The following is a 22,126-nucleotide window of genomic DNA, read 5'->3' on the forward strand; positions in this document are numbered from 1 at the left end:
CAAAGTTGACTGTGTTTGTCAGAGCAAAAACCAAGCCATGAGGTTGTTAGAATTGTCCATAGAGCTCCAAGACAGGATTGTGTAGTCACAGATCTGGGTTAGGGTACCAAAACATTTCTGCAGCATTGAAGGTCCACAAGAACACAGTGGCCTTTATCATTCTTAAATGTTTGGTCCAACCCTCAGTTTGGCCCATCCAGGGCAATCGGGGGAGAGGGGCCTTGGACAAGGAGATGACCAAGAACTCTGACAGAGCTCTAGATTTCCTCTGTGGAGATGGAAGAACCTTCCAGAAGGACAACCATCTCTGCAGCACTCCACCAATTAGGCCTTTATGGTAGAGTTGCCAGACAGAAGCCACTCCTCAGTAGAAGGCATATGACAGCCCACTTGGAGTTTGCCAGAAGGCACCTAAAAACCCTCAGACCATGAGAAACAAGACTCTCTGGTCTTATGAAACCAAGATTGAACTCTTTGGCCTGAATGCCAAGCATCCCATCTGGAGTAAACCTGGCACCATCCCTACGGTGAAGCACGGTGGTGGCAGCATCATGCTGTGGGGATGTTTTTTAGCGTGCGGCAGGGACTGGGAGACTAGTCAGCATCGAGGTAAAGATGAACAGAGCAAAGTACAGAGAGATCCTTGATGAAAACCTGCTCCAAAGCGCTCCGGTCCTCAGACTGGGGCGAAGGTTCTCCTTCCAACAGGACAATGACCCTAAGCACAACACAGGAGTGGCTTCAGGACAAGTCTCTGAATGTCCTTGAGTGTCCCAGCCAGAGCCCGGACTTGAACCCGATCTAACATCTCTGGAGAGACCTGAAAATAGATGTGCAGCAACGCTCCCCATCCAACCTGACAGAGCTTGAGAGGATCTGTAGAGAAGAATGGGAGAATCTCTCCAAATACAGGTGTGCCAAGCTTGTAGAGTCATACTCAAGAAGACTCAAGGCTGTAATTCCTGCCAAAGCTGCTTCAACAAAGTTTTGAGTAAAGGGTCTGAATACTTATGTAAATGTCATATATAATTCTTATTTATTTTTTTACAATTTGATGCCTTCAATTGCGTTAGCCTACTTTATTCCGATATGTTTGTAATTCAGTGATATGTATTCCCATATTAAGTCTTTATGGATCCATCCAGTTGAGGCTAAGAAAACAGTGCACGTGGTGGGCTATGCAAAGAAATTACGGCATTACGTCTACATTTCATACTAAACTCTAGGCAGAACTTTATCGCAATCATGACTAGGTAGGTTGGTGGAAATAAAACTAGAGGCTTTGTCACCACCAATACCTTTTATACATAAAGAAAAGTCAACAAATATTTGTCGGGATGCTGAAGTTGGCAGAAAAACGTAGTGGTTTGAAAGGTGTATATGAGGTTGGAATAGTACTGTGAAACTGTGAACAGGATGATAAATGCCCTTTTAGTGTAAGAGGTGTTTGAGCCAAGTTTGGGAGGATGGAGTTTTGGCCTGCCTGGTGATAGATCAATAAGAATAACAGGTTGTTTTCAATTTCTCCCTCCTCTCTCAGACAGTCCTAGCAAAATTCTTGCTTGAGAAATTGCTCTTTGCTAAGAAGCTATTTTGCTTCTTTTTTACCATTTCAATTGACAGCAATCACAGTAAGCATCTAATTGTTACCCAAAAATGATTTGATATTGAGATAAAAATGCATTTGACCTTTAATGGTATTCAACGAGCGTGAATGTCTTTGACCACACATGCTCTTAAGTTTCATCACATCCGTATGGAAAGTCTCTCCCTTCTATTACTTTATCTCCATCTGAATCTCTTTGTCCCCACACTCAGATAAACAGATGACAGACATTCTGCGTGATTCCTCCATCTTTGCCACTGTGTAATTGAGTTTTCTCTCTCTGGTGTACCAGGGAGGGCTGGACTGGGGTTACCGTGGCTACTCGCTTGAACTGACTCCATGGAAACCAGCTCCATTGGCATACAGAGAGGGGGAAGGAGAGAGGAAAAGAAGAGGGGTGACACGGCTGTCTTCTGGAACACTGGTTTCTTGATAAATGTAAAAGGTGTTAGGATGTTAGGAGGGAAGCGGGAGGAGACCACTGGGTTCTGGAATGCTTTCTTCCTAAATTAAATAAGGGAAGGGGGGTTGGGAATGCTCTTGCCCTCCCTCTCTCTCTCACTCCCATCCCTCTATCACACTTCATTATTAATCGGGGATGGCTGTTTGTTCAAATGGAGAGAGAGGAGGACATTTGGACTGCTGCTGTAAGTGCACTCCCTCTCTCACAATGCCACCGCTGCTTTCTCCAGTCACCGTGACTCTGTGAAAATGTCATACGTGTTCTACTTCTTATTGTAGCACAGTGTCACGGGGACGCGGTTACATTCTAGCAAAGCCCAACAGTAAAACAACAGATCGGTCATTGTGCATTATTTCAACGCTGCCTTTGTGAAAGATGTAGAGACCGTGCCTGCTCTAAGGTCACATTTGCACCTGTTTGTCAGACTAAAATGTTTTAGTGCCATTTCATATTGTTTCCATTTATAGATAGTCAGTCAGAATGTGGATAGTGACTCACGTTGAATAACATGGGCCACAAGAGAATGCTGCACAATATTTGCTGTTAAACAACGACAAAATAACAGTGTGGTCTCAATTGTCTGTAGTGTGATTTCCACCAATCCTTGGGTAGTTTGGATGGCCTTCTACATCAGGAACCTCATTAGAGTGGGTTGGTGTTAGGTACGGTAGCATCTATCTGTTTACCCCATCGTCATTTTCTGTCTCTGTGTTGGACATTAGACCAAGAATATGTCTCAAAGGGAGACAACCCTTTAATAAACCACCAAATCAACTCTCCACACAAGAGAAAATGGCCTTTCAGTCCAAGGTTATTATTGAACAATGGTCTTATCAGCCAAATTAATATCTATGAATCCATGCACTGCTGACATCTGCAGATACGTATGGCATTAGAGAAGAGCACTTTTCAACATAAATTCTACATTTATTTACCTCAACTCTGATAATTCCGCCTATTATACACCGGATTTTCAGTTTTGCAATAATTGTTGGTAATTTATGCACTTGTCTGCCACAGCTTTCTCAAAGGCCCAAGGGCATATTATAGAAGTTTTTGATGTTTTACAGTATTGCAAAGGAAGGACACAGCAGGCCTAGGGGTGGAACTAAGTCACTAGTACTGTTTAACATGAGGAATAAACACACATACCCTCTCATCTAGTAAAGTGTATGGCTTAGTGGCTTCACAGATATTCTTTCTTCAATGTTTCATTGTATGAGCAGAATCATTAAAATTCCTCTATAGCTGTGAGTGATAAAGTTCTGTCAGTAGAGCTAGGAAGAGAGAAGTGTCTTTATATCTGTCACCCAGACAGACCAACATGCTGTGTGTTTAATCCAGGCAGACTGTTCTCTACAGGTCACACAGCTGCCAGAGGAGCCTAGTCCATCCTGGCTGTTGGGCTGTTATATCCATTATTCCTAGGCTGCTCGATCCAGCATTTGTGTGACACAAGCTTTAGGCTTCTGTAACCCACATCCAGCTCTGTCGCTGCTCTCTCACCAAACCTGTCTTACATAAATGATAGCCAATGTGTGAACTGTAAAGGTGAGAGAGATATGAAATACAGTATATGGCTTTATTTAATATATGGCTGTACTCAGACAACCCATGAAGTGGTTTATTGGATAGTACATTAAAATCGCATACATTATAGAGCTTGTTTTATGGTGCAATAACCCACATTCTATACAGTTAGAGCAAAAAGAAAGGACCATTCTAATGTGTATCATACAATATTTATCATCTCACTCTGTCCCACATATTGGTTACTGATTGATGTACAGTGCAGGAGAGGAGTGAGTGACAGGTTACTTATATAAACATGACCTACATCTAAATGCAAATGAATGGATTTCAGGTGTCTTCATTGATGATGTAGGGTCTACACATCTAGTAAACGTTGGCACAGCGACTTGCTGACATCATCTCTCCCATTCTAGATCATAATAGAGTACGTGGGCAGGTTATGCAACTGCTGATTTCTGTGGCTGCAAATAGAATAAATCACCATTTAGATGTTGATTTTCATTGTTGGGCATAAGATGAGAAAATAACTACTGACCAGTGAATAGAGAGTATTTTCTCATAACCTTGAAGCAGATTAATGTTTGTAGCCTATAAAAAGATTGGCATGTGTTTAGGTATAGCTGCCATGTATAAGATGTAAGAGAAACGTGTGTTTTTAAATAACAACGGTGTGACATGGAGAACCCACAACAGTGTGTTATTTGTGGAGATATGTCAGTGAAGAACTAATAAACCTTGGTTATAGGTTTTCATTCCTCTCAGTTTGTATTTGTATTTGTTTTGAATCCCCATTGGCTGCTGTCAAGAAATCAGCTGCTCTTCCTGGTATCCTGCAAAAAAGAAGGCAGTAATATACATTACAATAACATTTTTAAACATTCAAATACATTTTACAACATATTTCACAATACATTAAGTGTGTTCCTTCCGGCCACTACTCAACAACAACACACAATCCAGATGTGCGTGTGTATAGAGTGTATGTTGTGTCCGTTTGTATGTGTGTGTTTGTACCTGTGTTTGTGACTCTTCACAGTCCTTGCTGTTCCATAAGGTGTATTTTTATCTGTTTTTTAAATCTGATTTTACTGTTTGTGTGAGATAATTCATGTGGATTAGAGTACCATGTATCCATAGCTCTATGTAGTACTGTGCACCTCAGGCGGTGGGTGTAGCTGTTGCATGACGTCAGGCGCAGGAGAGCAGAGATGAGGGAACAACGTACTTTACTTAAACTTCTCTAGGGTAGGGGGCAGCATTTGGAATTTCTACTCATGCCCAGAAGATAGGATATGCATATAATTGGTACATTTGGATAGAAAACACTCTAAAGTTTCCAAAACTGTTAAAATAGTGTCTGTGGGTATAACAGAACTGATTTGGAAGGCAAAAGCCTGAGAAAAATCCATTCATCAAGTAGGATTGTTTTTTCTTTTCTTTTTCTATTCAATGCCATTACAGTATCCATTGACTTAGGACTCAAATTGCAGTTCCTATGCCTTCCACTAGATGTCAACAGTCTTTAGAAATTGTTTCAGGGTCGTATTCTGAAAAATTGGGGGGTAAGAGCAGTCTGAATGAGTGGACCCTGCAGTGTCACAGAGCTTTTTCATGCGCGTGTCCGAGAGAGTGCCATTCTTGATTACCTTTTATATTGACAATGTTATTGTCCGGTTGAAATATTATCGATTATTTAGGCTAAAAACAGACTGATGATTGAGTAGAAACATCGTTTGACATGTTTCTATGAACTTTACGGATACAATTTTGATTTTTTTGTCCGCCTGTTGTGACTGTGTTTGAGCCTGTGGATTACTGAAGAAAACGTGTGAACAAAATGAGATTTTTGGATATTTTGGAGGTAAAGAGAGTCTTTATCGAACAAAAGGAACATTTATTGAATAAATGAATGTCTTCTGAGTGCAACCATATGAAGATCATCAAAGGTAAGTGATTAATTGTATCTCTATTTCTGACTTGTGTAACTCTCCTACTTTGGCTGGTTACTGTTTGTAATGATTTGTCTGCTGGGCGATGTTCTCAAATAATTTTAAGGTATGCTTTCGCCGCAAAGCATTTTTTAAATCTGACACCGTGGTTGGATTCACAAGAAGTTCATCTTTAACCTATGTAAAATAATTGTATATTTTCTGAATTTTTATAATTATTTCTGTATTTGAATTTGATGCTCTGCAATCTCACTGGATGTTGGCCAGGTGCGACACTGGCGTCCCACATAACTTAGAGAGGTTAAGAAAAAATAGCACAAAGTAACAATACTTATGTGCAAACAATAACGGTTGCCACAAAACACGGGTGAACACAGCACCAAGAAAAAAAACAGCCGGAAATGTACCGACCTAAACAATAAAAAAATTACACAGAAAGACATGGGGGTAACAGAGGGTTAAATACATGACCAGTAATTGGGAAATGGAAACCAGGTGTGTGGGAAAACGAGACAAAACAAATGGAAAATAAAAAATGGATCGGCAATGGCTAGAAAACTGTCGATGTCGACCACTGAACACCACCTGAACAAGGAGAGGCATCGACTCAATCGCCATGGCTTTGAGAGGTAGCAGGTAACTGTACCTCACCGTGATATGATTTAGACCTCGATAGTAAATACACGGCTGCAGACCTCCCTCCGTCTTCTTCACAAAAAATAAACTTGAGGAGGCGGGTGAGTGGAGGACCGAAATATACCCCTGACGCAGGGATTCGGAGACATATGTCTACATAGCCACCGTCTCCACTTGTGACAGGGGATACACGTGACTCCTGGGAAGTGCAGCATCTACCAGGAGAACCAAATCGGCATATTCAGGGGGAATGCGCATGATGGAGACCTGGTCTGGAATTTCCACCATATTGGCACCAACGGACACCCCTAAACACCTCCCGGAGCACTCTCGTAACCACCCACTGAGAGCACTCCATTGCCACAAAACAGTGGAATCATGACAGACTAACCAGGGTAGACCTAGCACCACGGGAAACGCAGGATAATTAATAAAGAAGAGACTGATTATCTCCTTATGACCCTCATGCGTCACCATGCCCAGGGACACGGTGACCTCCCTTATCAACCCAGACCCTAATGGTCGACTGTCTAGGGCATGAACTGGGAAGGGCATATCCACTGGAACAATGGGGATCCTTAATTTATGGGCAAATGATCTGTCAATGACATTCCCAGCTGCGACTGAATCGACATGCACCTTATGCTGGAAATGCAGGGAAAACTCAGGAAAAGTACTGCTTAAAAACATGCAGGCAACAGAGAGCTCTGGGTGGTACTGGGGGATGGAACCGAGAGACCTAGATCTGGACGTCCGCAGGTAGCCAGCAGGTGATCCAACCGAATGAACATGTCCACCAGCTGATCGAAAGTGAGGGTGGTGGCCCTGCAGGCCAACTCCCGACGGATGTCCTCATGCAAAACTGCAATGATAGTGATCGATTAGGGCCCTGTCGTTCCATCCCACACCAGCGGCCAGGGTCCGGAAGTCCAGAGGGAACTGCTGGGCGCTCCTCGTCCCCTGCCTCAGATGTACGAGACGTTCACCCACCACTCTACCCTCAGGTGGATGGTCAAAGACTGGGTGAAATCTTCAAAGTGGTCCAACGCAGCATCTCCTTCCTCCCACATGATGTTGGCCCACTCCAGGGCTCTCCCTGAGAGGAATGAGACGTGGACGGACACCCTCTCTCGGTCCAAAGGTGCCGGGTGAACGGTTGCTAGGTAGAGCTCCAGTTGTAAAAGGATAACCTGACATTGTTTAGTAGTCCCATTATACTCCCTAGGGAAGGCCAAACGAATCCCACTGGGACCGGGTGAAAGAGAGGCAAGTAGTGGAGACATTGGTGGGGCTGGTGGAGGTGCTGGAGGACCTCCCTTTCTCTGAAAGAGATCCATAGTCTGTAGGACACAATCCATGGTGACGCCGAGATGATGGAGCACCGCTGCTTGCTCCTGGATGTGCTCCTCAACCCCAATAACAAGGGTACCTGTTCCTGCTGACTCCATGACGATTGGGGTGTGTGATTCTGTCAGGCGGTGGGTGTAGCTGGTACATGAAGTCAGGCACAGGACAGCAGAGATGAGTGAACAACGCTCTTTACTAAAGAAAAAATTGCACAAAGCAACAATACTTATGTGCGAACAATAACGGTTGCCACAAAACACGGGTGAAAACCACCTGGAAACGTACCGACCTAAACAATCACACACAAAGACATGGGGGAAACAGAGGGTTAAATTCATGACCACTAATTGGGAAATGAAAACCAGGTGTGTGGGAAAACGAGACAAAACAAATGGAAAATTAAAAATGGATCGGCGATGGCTAGAAGACCGGCGACGTCGACCGCCGGACACCACCCGAACAAGGAGAGTTCGGTAGAAGTCGTGACAACCTCCCATTGTCTGTTCTGGACATAGGGACTGTGAAGAGACCTCTGGTGGCATGTATTGTGGGGTATGCATGGGTGCATGAGCTGTGTGCTAGTAGTTTTAACAGACAACTCGATGCATTCAACATGTCAATATTTTAAAAAATTAAAAAGTAGTGATGAAGTCAATGTCTTCTCTACTTTGAGCCATGAGAGATTGACACGCATAGTATTATTGTTAGCTCTAAGTGTACATTTAAGGGCCAGCCGTGCTGCCCTGTTCTGAGCCAGCGACACAACTAGGGCCTGTAGGATCTGTCTTGTTGATATTGTTGTTAAGCAAGCAGAGCAGCCCTTTATTATGGTCAGACCTCTCCCCATCTTACCTACTTTTGCATCAATATATTTTGACCATAACAGTTTACAATCCAGGGTTACTCCAAGTAGTTTAGTCTCCACAACTTTCTTAATTTCTACATTATTCAGTAGAATATTTAGTTGAGGTTTAGGGTTTAATGAATGATTTGTTCCAAGTACAATACTTTATGTTTTTGAAATATTTAGGACTAATTTATTTACTGCCACCCATTCTGCAACTGACTGCAGCTTTTTGTTAAATGTTGTAGTGAGTTCACTTGCTGTAGTAACTGACGTGTATAGTGTTGTCAACAGCATACACATGAGGTTTATTCAGAGCCAGTGGCAGGTTATTATTAAATATGTAAGAAAGTAAAGGGCCAAGACAGCTGCCCTTGGGAATGCCTAATTCTTCCGGGATTATGTTATGATTATTAGTTATTTTGTTATGTCTTTTGTTTTAGTATGGTCAGGGCGTGAGTCGGGTGGGTTGTCTATGTTCGTTTTTCTATGATTTGGTATTTCTGTGTTTGGCCTGGTATGGTTCTCAATCAGAGGCAGCTGTCAATCATTGTCCCTGATTGAGAACCATACTTAGGCAGCCTGTTTTTACCCTTGAGTTGTGGGTGATTATTTTCTGTTCAGTGTTTTTTGTATTCACTGTTCAGGACTGTTTCTTTTAGTTCTCGTTATTTTGTTTTGTGTTCATGATAATAAATTATCAATATGGACACTCACCACGCTGCGCATTGGTCCTCCTCTTCTTCCACCAACAACGGCCGTTACAGGGAGGCTACCATTAAAGAACACCCTCTGTGTTCTGTTAGACAGGTAACTCTCAATCTTCAATATAGCCGGGGGTGTAAAGCCATAACATATACGTTTTTCCAGCAGCATACTATGACTGATAATGCCAAAAGCCACATTTAAGTCTAACAAAACAGCCCCCACAATGTTTTTATGAACAATTTCTCCCAGAAAATCATCCATGATTTGTGTAAGTGCCGTGCATGTTGAATGCCCTTCCCTATAAGCGTGCAGAAAGTATTTTGTTAATTTATTTACTGCAAAATATCATTGTATCTGGTCAAATACAAGTTATTCCAAAAGTTGACCAAGGGTTGGTAACAGGCTGATTAGTCAGCTATTTGAGCTAGTAAAGGGTGTTTTACTATACTTGGGTAGCGGAATGACTTTTGCATCCCTCCAAGCAGGACAGCACACACTAATTTTCCATCCAAGTTTGGTAGACCCAGATGGCTTTTCATTGTTGATAGACAACAACAAAAAATGTCACCTCTTCCACGCTCACTTTACAGATTTTATTTTTTACAATGCTTGTATTTCATAATTTGATCAGTTTGATGTGTAGGTTCGGGCATTTGTTGCTGGCATGTCATGCCTCAGTTTGCTACTCTTGCCAATTAAAAAAAAAGCATTATCAGTCCTGAACTAAAGTCTTACGTTATTAGTCAGCTGCTCGATTCAGTTCTGGGTCCATAGGTGTTTTTAGAGAAGAGATTAAGAGATGCTACAACTGGGAAAGAAACTGGAGTGAGGAGCTCCCCCCCTCTCTCTTTGCAAGTTGCTGGCCTTCCTCCCATTCCGAAATTCTAAAGATGCTAACACCAGCGAACTTGTGATTTGTCCAAATAACCAGTGACGAAAAACACAAAACACTGGAACTACTGCTGCTAGTTAGCCCAAGCATCCCATTCCTTCCTGACGGATTCTACGGAACCAGTTGTTAACGTAAATCTGTCCATGAGAGATTAGGTTTTCAGTGCTTCAGACGAGCACCTCTTCTCATGTCAGCTTTTACATTAATAAAAGTCTCTTTCTCTATTACTCCCTCCCTCCCTCTCACTCTCTAACTCTCATGCCCACCCACACAGAGCCTGTCAGATCCACACAAGGATGGAAGGAGGAGTTGGGAGGGAGGTGAAGCATGACACGCGAAAAAGGAAAAACATTTATTTCGGCACTGCATTAACAGCTCTTTATCACTCCTTTTCTCTCTCACTAAATCACTCTCTTTCCATTTACAGTATCTTTACCTCTTATTCTCTCACTTTCTCTCTCTGAAGATGAAGCGCTTTGTAGTTTTGGACACAGTTGAAAGAATACTTCTGTCATTTGATTGAAATTTAGTAATTACCGTCTTTTCTCCAACAGACAATTGATATTTGCTTGATCAACTTTTTCTGAAGCCACGGCAAAGATATGTCATGGTGATTATTGACTGAACCTCCTTGAACTTTCCAGTATGTAACAAGAGTGGTAAAAATGATGCTCCTGAACAGAGCTGTCATTCGTGCGGTGCAGAGGATACAGTTGAAGTCGGAAGTTGACACACACCTTAGCCAAATACATTTAAACTCAGTTTTTCACAATTCCTGATATTTTATCCAAGTAAAAATTCCCTGTTTTAGGTCAGTTAGAATCACCGCTTTATTTTAAGAATGTGAAATGTCAGAATAATAGTAGAGAGAATATTTAATTTCAGCTTTTATTTCTTTCATCACATTCACAGTGGGTCAGAAGTTTACATACACTCAATTAGTATTTGGTAGCATTGCCTTTAAATTGTTTAACTTGGGTCAAACATTCCGGGTAGCCTTCCACAGGCGTCCAACAATAAGTTGGGTGAATTTTGGCCCTTTCCTCCTAACAGAGCTGGTGTAACTGAGTTAGGTTTGTAGGCCTCCTTGCTCACACGCTTTTTCAGTTCTGCCAATACATTGTCTTTGAGATTGAGGTCCAGGCTTTGTGATGGCCACTCCAATACCTTAACTTTGTTTAAGCCATTTTTCCACAACTTTGGAAGTATGCTTGGGGTCATTGTCCATTTGGAAGACCCATTTGCGACCAAACTTTAACTTCTTGACTGATGTCTTGAGATGTTGCTTCAATATGTCCACATAATGAATGTGAAGTGCAGCAAAGCACCCCCACAACATGATGCTGCCAACCCCGTGCTTCACGGTTGAGATGGTGTTCCTCGTCTTGCAAGCATCCCCCTATTTTGCTCCAAACATAACGATCAAATCAAATCAAAAACAATTATAAAGCCCTTCTTACATCATCTGATATCTCAAAGTGCTGTACAGAAACCCAGCCTAAAACCCCAAACAGCAAGAAGCACGGTGGCTAGGAAAAACTCACTAGAAAGGCCAGAACCTAGAAAGAAACCTAGAGAGGAACCAGGCTATGAGGGGTGGCTATGAGGGGAGGACACTCAGTCCTCTTCTGGCTGTTTCGGGTGGAGATTATAACAGAACATGGCCAAGATGTTCAAATGTTCATAGATGACCAGCAGGGTCAAATAATAATAATCACAGTGGATGTCGAGGGTGCAACAGGTCAGCACCTCAGGAGTTCATGTCATTTGGCTTTTCTTAGCCGATCGTTCAAAGTATCATTATGGCCAAACAGTTCTATTTTTGTTTCATCAGACCAGAGGACAAAAAAAGTAAGATTTTTGTCCCCATGTGCAGTTGCAAACCGTAGTCTGTCTTTTTTATGGCAGTTTTGGAGCAGTGGCTTCTTCCTTGCTGAGCGGCCTTTCAGGTTATGTCGATATAGGACTAATTTTACTGTGCATATAGACACTTTTGTACCTGTTTCCTGCAGCATCTTCACAATGTCCTTTGCTGTTGTTCTGGGATTGATTTGCACTTTTCGCACCAACGTACGTTCATCTCTAGGAGACAACACGTCTCCTTCCTGTGTGGTATGATGGCTGCGTAGTCCCATGGTGTATGTACTTGCGTACTATTGTTTGTACAGATGAATGTGGTACCTTCAGGTGTTTCGAAATTGCTCCCAAAGATGAACCAGACTTGTGGAGGTCTTGGCTGAGGTCTTGGCTGATTTCTTTGGATTTTCCCATGATGTCAAGCAAAGAGGCACTGAGTTTGAAGGTAGGCTTTGAAATACATCCACAGGTACACCTCAATTGGCTCAAATGATGTCAATTAGCCTATCAGAAGTTTCTAAAGCCATCACATACTTTTCTGGAATTTTCCAAGCTGTTTAAAGGCACAGTCAACTTAGTGTATGTAAACTTCTGACTCACTGAAATTGTGATACAGTGAATTATTAGTGAAATAATCTGTCAGTAAACAATTGTTGGAAAAATTACTTGTGTCATGCACAAAGTAGATGCCCAACCAACTTGCCAAAACTACACTGCTCAAAAAAATAAAGGGAACACTAAAATAACACATCCTAGATCTGAATGAATGAAATATTCTTATTAAATACTTTTTTCTTTACATAGTTGAATGTGCTGACAACAAAATCACACAAACATCATCAATGGAAATCAAATTTATCAACCCATGGAGGTCTGGATTTGGAGTGACACTCAAAATTAAAGTGGAAAACCACACTACAGGCTGATCCAACTTTGATATAATGTCCTTAAAACAAGTCAAAATGAGGCTCAGTAGTGTGTGTGGCCTCCACATGCCTGTATGACCTCCCTACAACGCCTGGTCATTTTACAGGGCTCTGCCAGTGCTCCTCCTGCTCCTCCTTGCACAAAGGCGGAGGTAGCGGTCCTGTTGCTGGGTTGTTGCCCTCCTACGGCCTCCTCCACGTCTCCTGGTGTACTGGCCTGTCTCCTGGTAGCGCCTCCATGCTCTGGACACTACGCTGACAGACACAGCAAACCGTCTTGCCACAGCTCGCATTGATGTGCCATCCTGGATGAGTTGCAATACCTGAGCCACTTGTGTGGGTTGTAGACTCCGTCTCATGCTACCACTAGAGTGAAAGCACCGACAGCATTCAAAAGTGACCAAAACATTAGCCAGGAAGCATTGGAACTGAGAAGTGGTCTGTGGTTACCACCTGCAGAACCACTCCTTTATTGGGAGTGTCTTGCTAATTGCCTATAATTTCCACCTGTAATCTATTCCATTTGCACAACAGCATGTGAAATTTATTGTCAATCAGTGTTGCTTCCTAAGTGGACAGTTTGATTTCACAGAAGTGTGATTGACTTGAAGTTACATTGTGTTGTTTAAGTGTTCCCGTAATTTTTTTGAGCAGTGTATATTTCGTTAACAAGAAATTTCTGGAGGGGCTGAAAATAGTTTAAAATACTCAACCTAAGTGTTTGTAAACTTCCGACTTCAACTGTATGTGCTCATCTTCATTATCATTGCACATAATGGATATTATCTTTGATTGACTGTGACTGATAGACAGACCTATCATTTTTTCTCTAGAAAGAATAAATGAACATAAGCCAGCGAGCAAAGCGAGAGACCTTCCCTCCTCCTGAATACCCCCACTCCCTAATATGTTGCCAAGGCAGATCAGAGGAGTGTGTTGATGACTAACCACTCGGTATAGTGAGAGTGTGTTATGTCAACAAAAAAAACACTCTCTCCTGGTCTCCCATGAGGCCTCCTCTCCCTCTCTCCACTCATCCTCCATACAGTGGTGATGTAATCAGTGCACTGCCTGCCTTCCTCAGGCCAGGCCAGGGGCTAGCAGCTACACCAGCTTTACCTTGTCCCTTAGAGGAATCTATTAGAGGCGTCCATTTTAGAGAGAGATTAACAACACACCACAGTACCTCATACACTCTGACTCACTCACTGGCTCTCCCTCAAAGAACAGAGAGGGAGACTAGATAAGTCATTGTCCTTTCATGGCTTTAGTTCTCATGTGGCTTTGTGTGTGTTTTGTAATATGTTCTGAGAAGCTGTTTTAGTTATCTTCTAGATTCCAAGTATTGGATGTTCCACAGGGTTGTGGTGAGGGAATGATGTTTTGGATTCATGTGGACAGATCATGTTTGAGCCTGGTCTGTGGCATGTGATGGAGTGGGACTGATTCTATTGGAACTGAATTCGCTACAGTAAATGATCTTGTTTTCCATACAAACCAATTTACTGTAAGGGCCTGTCCCCTTATCACCCACCCTCCATTCCCTACTTACACCTTTGAATGGCTAGCAGAAGAACCCTGTATACCAAATTGATGCCGTGATATTCCATAGACTTGTGTAATCAAGAAATTAAACAAGAATGTGATGATTTATTTAGGTTGTTTTTCAACCAAAAAAAGGCATGTGATGTTAGCATGCACAAACCATTAAGCCTCTCTCATGGTGCTAGATTTTCAATATTCTCCCTAAATTATTGCCTTTAAATGCCATGTTTCTGATGTCGGTAGGCAGCGATTGTAACGGTTCTCTTGTGGTGAAGGAGAGTCGGACCAAAATGCAGCGTGTAGATTGTGATCCATGTTTATTCAACAAACGTAACACGAATCTATATTACACACCTGCCTCTGATTGAGAACCACTTCAGACAGCCATAGACTTAACTAGAACACCCCACTAAGCTACAACCCCAATACATACACACCACATACAAAAACCCATGTCACACCCTGGCCTGACCAAATAAATGAAGACAAACACAAAATACTTTGACCAGGGCATGACAGAACCCCCCGCTAAAGGTGCAGACTCCCGAACGCACCTCAAAACAATAGGGAGGGTCCGGGTGGGCGTCTGTCCATGGCGGCGGCGGCTCCGGCGCGGGACGTGGTCTCCACTCAAACACTGTCTTAGTCCCTCCTCCTCGCGTCCTTGGATAGTCCACCCTCGCCGCCGACCATGGCCTAGTAGTCCTCACCCAGAACCCCACTGGACTGAGGAGCAGATCGGGACTGAGGCAGCTCGGGACTGAGGGGAAGCTCGGGACTGAGGGGAAGCTCGGGACTGAGGGGAAGCTCGGGACTGAGGGGAAGCTCGGGACTGATGGGAAGCTCAGGAGTGAAAGGAAGCTCAGGAGTGAAAGGAAGCTCAGGAGTGAAAGGAAGCTCAGGCAGGTTGATGGATCTACCAGATCCTGGCTGGCTGGTGGTTTCGGCAGATCCTGGCTGACTGGCGGATCCTGGCTGACTGGTGGATCTGGCAGATCCTGGCTGACTGGCAGATCTGGAAGAGTCTGGCTGACTGGCGGATCTGGAAGAGTCTGGCTGACTGGCGGATCTGGAAGAGTCTGGCTGACTGGCAGATCTGGAAGAGTCTGGCTGACTGGCGGATCCTGGCAGACTGACGGATCTGGCTGCTCCATGCTGACTGGCGGCTCTGGCTGCTCCACGCTGACTGGCGGCTCTGGCTGCTCCATGTAGGCTGACAGCTCTGGCGGCTTCTTACAGACTGGCAGCTCTGGCGGCTCCGTGCAGACTGGCAGCTCCGTGCAGACTGGCAGCTCCTTGCAGACTGGCAGCTCCTTGCAGACTGGCAGCTCTGGCTGCTCCATGCAGACTGGCAGCTCTGGCTGCTTCATGCAGACTGGCAGCTCTGGCTGCTTCATGCAGACTGGCAGCTCTGGCTGCTTCATGCAGACTGGCAGCTCCTTGCAGACTGGCAGCTCCTTGCAGACTGGCAGCTCTGGCTGCTCCATGCAGACTGGCAGCTCTGGCTGCTTCATGCAGACTGGCAGCTCTGGCTGCTTCATGCAGACTGGCAGCTCTGGCTGCTTCATGCAGACTGGCAGCTCCATGTAGACTGGCAGCTCTGGCTGCTCCATGCAGGCTGGCAGCACTGGCTGCCCTGAACAGGCAGGAGTCTCCAGCAGCGCTGTAGAGGAGGAAGTCTCTAGCTGCGCTGAACAGGCGGGAGACTCCGGCAGCGCTGGAGAGGCGAGGCGCACTGTAGGCCTGATGTGTGGTGCTGGCACTGGTGGGACTGGACCAAGAACACGCACAGGAAGCCTGGTGCGGGGAGCTGCTACCGGAGGGCTGGGGTGTGGTGGTGGTACTGGATAGACCAGACCGTGCAGGCGCACTGGAGCTCTTGAGCACCGAGCCTGCCCAACCTTACCCGGTTGAATGCTCTCGGTCGCCCTGCCAGTGCGGCGAGGCTATGCAGGCGAACCGGAGACACCGAGCGCAAGGCTGGTGCCATGTAAGCCGGCCCAAGGAGACGCACTGGGGACCAGATGCGTAGAGCCAGCTTCATGGCATCTGGCTCGACGCTCAATCTAGCCCGGCCGATACGCGGAGCTGGAATATACCGCACCGGGCTATGCACCCGCACTGGAGACACCGTGCGCACCACAGCATAACACGGTGCCTGCCCGGTCTCTCTAGCCCCCCGGTAAGCACAGGAAGTTGGGGGGTGGCTCACAGGGAGTATGGCTATGCCAGGTAGGAGACCTGCGCAAACTCCCTGTGAGCCAACCCCCAAGAAATTTTTGGGGCTGACTCCCGGGCTTCCTTGCCAACCGCGTTCCCTCATATCGCCGGCTCCTCTCTCCGGCTGCCTCTGCTCTCCTCACTGCCTCCACCTGTTCCCATGGAAGACGATCCCTTCCCGCCAGGATCTCCTCCCATGTGTAGCAACCCTTGCCATCCAATATATTGTCCCATGTCCATTCCTCATTGCGCCGCTGTTGCTGCCTTTGTTGCTTCTCCTGCGGCTCCTGCCTGTTACCGTGCTGCTTGGTCCGGGTGTGGTGGGTGATTCTGTAACGGTTCTCTTGTGGTGAAGGAGAGTCGGACCAAAATGCAGCGTTTAGATTGCGATCCATGTTTATTCAACAAACGTAACACAAATCTATATTACACACTACAAAAACAATAAACGTAACAAAAACCGAAACAGCCTATACTAGTGTAAACTAACACAGTGACAGGAACAAGGACACTAAGGACAATCACCCACGAAACACACAAAGAATATGGCTGCCTAAATATGTCTCCCAATCAGAGACAACGATAAACACCTGCCTCTGATTGAGAACCACTTCAGACAGCCATAGACTTAACTAGAACACCCCACTAAGCTACAATCCCAATACATACACACCACATACAAAAACCCATGTCACACCCTGGCCTGACCAAATAAATGAAGACAAACACAAAATACTTTGACCAGGGCGTGACAGCGATAGGCATCTGATACCTTGTCCTGTTAATAGTAATGTGTTCAGCTGTTTCACTCTCCAGCCAGAGACCCTCTCTTTTCTCCAAACCTGATAAATGATCACTTAACTTAGGTTGGTTGTATTCGTCTTTTGTGTTTGGACTGTACATTCGTTTTGAAAACTATAATGGCATAAACATAATGTGCTTTTGACTGTTTTAATAAAGTCTGAGCCAATGTGTGTGTATGTGTGTGTGTCTCTGTACAATATTAATGTGTAATTGCTTGTAACAAATTGCTTAAAATGCTTTAATATATCTGCCATAGCCCTGATGTATGCCACTGGGAAATCGGAGCCCTAGAATACTAATTATCCTATCTCTCCATTTCTCTCACTCTCTCTCCCCTCTCTCTCTCTCCCTCTCCCTCTCTTTCGCTCTCTCTCCCTCTCCCTCTTTCTCTCCCTCTCCCTCTCCCTCTCCTTTCTCTTGCACTCTCTGCTAAAAGAAAACTGGCATCCACTCTAAGAGTCCCAGTGAGGAGCATGTGGTGAGGGCCATGTCTCTGGAGATGGAGAAGAGTGTCACTAAGTTGATGTACGACTTCCAGAGGAACTCTACTTCTGACGACGACTCAGGCTGCGCGCTGGAGGAATACGCCTGGGTGCCCCCTGGCCTCAGCCCTGAACAGGTACACTACCCACCTCTCTGTTACCCCGTCTTTTGTACCCCCGTTTTCCCCTTCTCTCACACTGCTGACTACACCCCTCGGTCTCAGCCCTGAACAGGTACACAACCCAATTCTGACTTTCTGTTACCTCTTTATCCCAACTACCTACTAATCTAGCCACGCACATGCCTCTTCACGTCTCCTGTGTCCTACCACAGTTTTCTGAACCCTGGCTGAAACAAATTGAACTGTATTTGTCACAACAGTCCAATTATTTGTAGCTGGATTCATTGATTGGTAAACGAGCAGCAGAACTGATGATTAATTCATTTTCAATCCCCTCGTGTGGTTTGAGGAAAGAAGGATAGAGGAGAAAAAGCCAGAAACCATGACCAAACTGAAGATGAGCTGGAGGATAATCTGTGGAATGCATTGTCTGAAGAACATGAAATATGAAAGTAATGAAATTATGGTTGTATTTTGTGTTTTGTGGGCGGCAGGTAGCCTAGTGGTTTGAGCATTTGGCCAGTAACCGAAAGGTTGTTGGATCGAAATCCACAAGCTGACAAGGTAAAAATATGTTGATCTGCTCCTGAACAAGGCAGTTAACCCATTGTTCCCCGATAAGCCTTCATTGTAAATAAGAATTTGTTCTTAACTGTCTTGCCTGGTTAAATAAAGGTTGAAATATATATATATATTTCAGTGGTCTATAATTCTTTGTTACTTTTATATTTTTTATTTTAAGTTTTTAAATGAAAACCGCATTGTTTGTTAAGTGCTTGTAAGTAAGCATTTCACTGTAACCTGTTGTATTTGTGCGGTGTGACAAATACCATTTGATTTGATTTGATTTGACAGAAAATTGTCAGCTTAGATCATTTTTAACTATAACATGTATTCTAAATGTACACCAGTCAGGTTTCAGACCTGGTCATAGCACCATCTATGCTACTTTTTTGGACCTGTCTAAAGCATTCAACACAGTAGATACCTCATTACTTATTCAGAGGCTTTCATCAATTGGTCTGAACCTGTAACGGCTGTCTCTGTCTCCTCCGACGAGGAGGAGTAGTAAGGATCGGAGGACCAATGCGCAGCGTGGTACGTGTTCATGCTCTTTATTAAACTAAAAGAAATGTAATTAAATGTAAATGTGAATTTACTTAAATGTAAATGTAAAAGAACACTGAAACAAAACAATAAACGACACATGAAATAACTAACTGAAACAGTTCCGTGTGGAACACACAGACACAGAAAATAAACACCCAAAAAAGTAGCATAGATGGTGCTATGACCAGGTCTGAAACCTGACTGGTGTACATTTAGAATACAAAACACAAGTGGGAAAAGGCTACCTAAGTATGATTCTCAATCAGAGACAACTAACGACACCTGCCTCTGATTGAGAACCATACCAGGCCAAACGCAAACACAACATAGAAAACGGAACATAGACAACCCACCCAACTCAACGCCCTGACCAAACAAAGACATAATAAAAGAACTAAGGTCAGAACGTGACAGAACCAGGCAACATGTAGATGGTTTGAAAAATAAATTAAGGACAGAACACCTAACAAAGGGTGTTCCACAGGGATCGGTTCTTGGTACGGTTCTTTTCACTATTTACATGAAAGGGGAAAGGGGGATACCTAGTCAGTTGTACAACTGAATGCCTTCAACTGAAATGTGTCTTCCACATTCAACCCCTCTGAATAAGAGAGGTGCGGTGGGCTGCCTTAATCGACATCAACGTCTTCAGCGCCCCGGGAACAGTGGGTTAACTGCCTTGCTAAGGGGCAGAAAAACAGATGTGTACCTTGTCAGCTCGGGGATTCTATCCAGCAACCTTTCAAACAATATTGGTTTACTGTATCTGTAATAATTCAAACTTTAATCTGTTTGCAGATGACACTGTGGTGTATGCTATTGCCCCCACAGCTGACCAAGCTCTGTCAGAGCTTCAATCTGCCTTTATTGTAATTGTCTCAAATCCCTTCCTGTTGAACGTGGAACCAGGGAGAGCTTGGTTTGTTGTTTTGGAAAGTTTGTTGTTTTGAAAGTGTATTGGGAAGTTTCTTAGTAGCTAGATAACTTTTGAGTTTGAATCATGGGATGCCAAGGCTGGCATCCAAGGCTGGGTCTGAGGAGCTATTTGGTGAAGAATGATAGGCTAGCTAGATACCTATCATGCTAGCAGCCCGTGACTGCAGCCCACAACGCGGTTAGCCATTGTGGCTGGGACCGCGGATTGTCCGGGATTGTCCGGCTGTCTAGATCCCTGCTATTTGTTGTTGTTTTCAATCTTCCTCGTGACCTGCCCTGTCTGGAACTGCGAGGAGTACATGGTTTACAGCTACCATGACAAATACCAAAGCCGATGGGAGTACAGTTGAGGACAGTGGTGTTTCTCTATCACAGTTGAAGGATATTTTAAACAAACACAAAGAGATCTATAAGCAGAAAATAGCTTCAAGTGTTTGGTCAAATACTGGTGGATTCAACTAATAAAAGAATGGACGACCTGACCAGAGAGGTCCAGGATCTGAAGGACAGTTTTCAGTTCTCCCAGGGTCAGCTCAATGAGTTGAAACAGGAAAACGGCAAGATGACAGCAATCTGTAAGTCATTGAGAGAGGACATCAGTTCTGTGTGTGAATCCATGATAAATAACAATGATCAAGGCGCAACAACAAGGATGTTGATGAAATGTGAAGTTAGTTACTGCTACTCCTACTGCTCTCTCTTCGTCCGCCCACGTGTTCTCGCACACCCCGAGAGCTTCTGGTCAGCGGGGTGGTGGCACCGGGATCCTCATCTCTCCCAAGTGGTCATTCTCTCTTTCTCCCCTTACCCATCTGTCTATCGCCTCCTTTGAATTTCATGCTGTCACAGTTACCAGCCCTTTCAAGCTTAACATCCTTATCATTTATCGCCCTCCAGGTCCCCTCGGAGAGTTCATCAATGAGCTTGATGCCTTGATAAGCTCCTTTCCTGAGGACGGCTCACCTCTCACAGTTCTGGGCGACTTTAACCTCCCCACGTCTACCTTTGACTCATTCCTCTCTGCCTCCTTCTTTCCACTCCTCTCCTCTTTTGACCTCACCCTCTCACCTTCCCCCTACTCACAAGGCAGGCAATACGCTCGACCTCATCTTTACTAGATGCTGTTCTTCCACTAACCTCATTGCAACTCCCCTCCAAGTCTCCGACCACTACCTTGTATCCTTTTCCCTCTCGCTCTCATCCAACACTTCCCACACTGCCCCTACTCGGATGGTATCGCGCCGTCCCAACCTTCGCTCTCTCTCCCCCGCTACTCTCTCCTCTTCCATCCTATCATCTCTTCCCTCTGCTCAAACCTTCTCCAACCTATCTCCTGATTCTGCCTCCTCAACCCTCCTCTCCTCCCTTTCTGCATCCTTTGACTCTCTATGTCCCCTATCCTCCAGGCCGGCTCGGTCCTCCCCTCCCGCTCCGTGGCTCGACGACTCATTGCGAGCTCACAGAACAGGGCTCCGGGCAGCCGAGCGGAAATGGAGGAAAACTCGCCGCCCTACGGACCTGGCATCCTTTCACTCCCTCCTCTCTACATTTTCCTTCTCTGTCTCTGCTGCTAAAGCCACTTTCTACCACTCTAAATTCCAAGCATCTGCCTCTAACCCTAGGAAGCTCTTTGCCACCTTCTCCTCCCTCCTGAATCCTCCTCCCCCCTCCCCCTCCTCCCTCTCTGCAGATGACTTCGTCAACCATTTTGAAAAGAAGGTCGACGACATCCGATCCTCGTTTGCTAAGTCAAACGACACTGCTGGTTCTGCTCACACTGCCCTACCCTGTGCTCTGACCTCTTTCTCCCTCTCTCTCCAGATGAAATCTCGCGTCTTGTGACGGCCGGCCGCCCAACAACCTGCCCGCTTGACCCTATCCCCTCCTCTCTTCTCCAGACAATTTCCGGAGACCTTCTCCCTTACCTCACCTCGCTCATCAACTCATCCCTGACCGCTGGCTACGTCCCTTCCGTCTTCAAGAGAGCGAGAGTTGCACCCCTTCTGAAAAAACCTACACTCGATCCCTCCGATGTCAACAACTACAGACCAGTATCCCTTCTTTCTTTTCTCTCCAAAACTCTTGAACGTGCCGTCCTTGGCCAGCTCTCCCGCTATCTCTCTCAGAATGACCTTCTTGATCCAAA

General features: G+C 44.9%; 1 protein-coding gene across 1 annotated transcript in view; it reads left to right on the top strand.

Annotated features, from left to right (window-relative positions):
- Positions 1 to 22,126, top strand: part of LOC118361434 (prickle-like protein 2) — a 117,636-nt gene that overhangs the window by 70,834 nt on the left and 24,676 nt on the right. Inside the window, exon 2 of the mRNA XM_035741371.2 lies at positions 17,767 to 17,949. Coding sequence (XP_035597264.1) covers positions 17,818 to 17,949 — 132 coding nt within the window. The 5' untranslated portion in view covers positions 17,767 to 17,817. The remainder of the gene's footprint in view (positions 1 to 17,766; positions 17,950 to 22,126) is intronic.

Source organism: Oncorhynchus keta, unplaced genomic scaffold (assembly GCF_023373465.1).
Source record: "Oncorhynchus keta strain PuntledgeMale-10-30-2019 unplaced genomic scaffold, Oket_V2 Un_scaffold_584_pilon_pilon, whole genome shotgun sequence".
Lineage (NCBI taxonomy): Eukaryota > Metazoa > Chordata > Actinopteri > Salmoniformes > Salmonidae > Oncorhynchus > Oncorhynchus keta.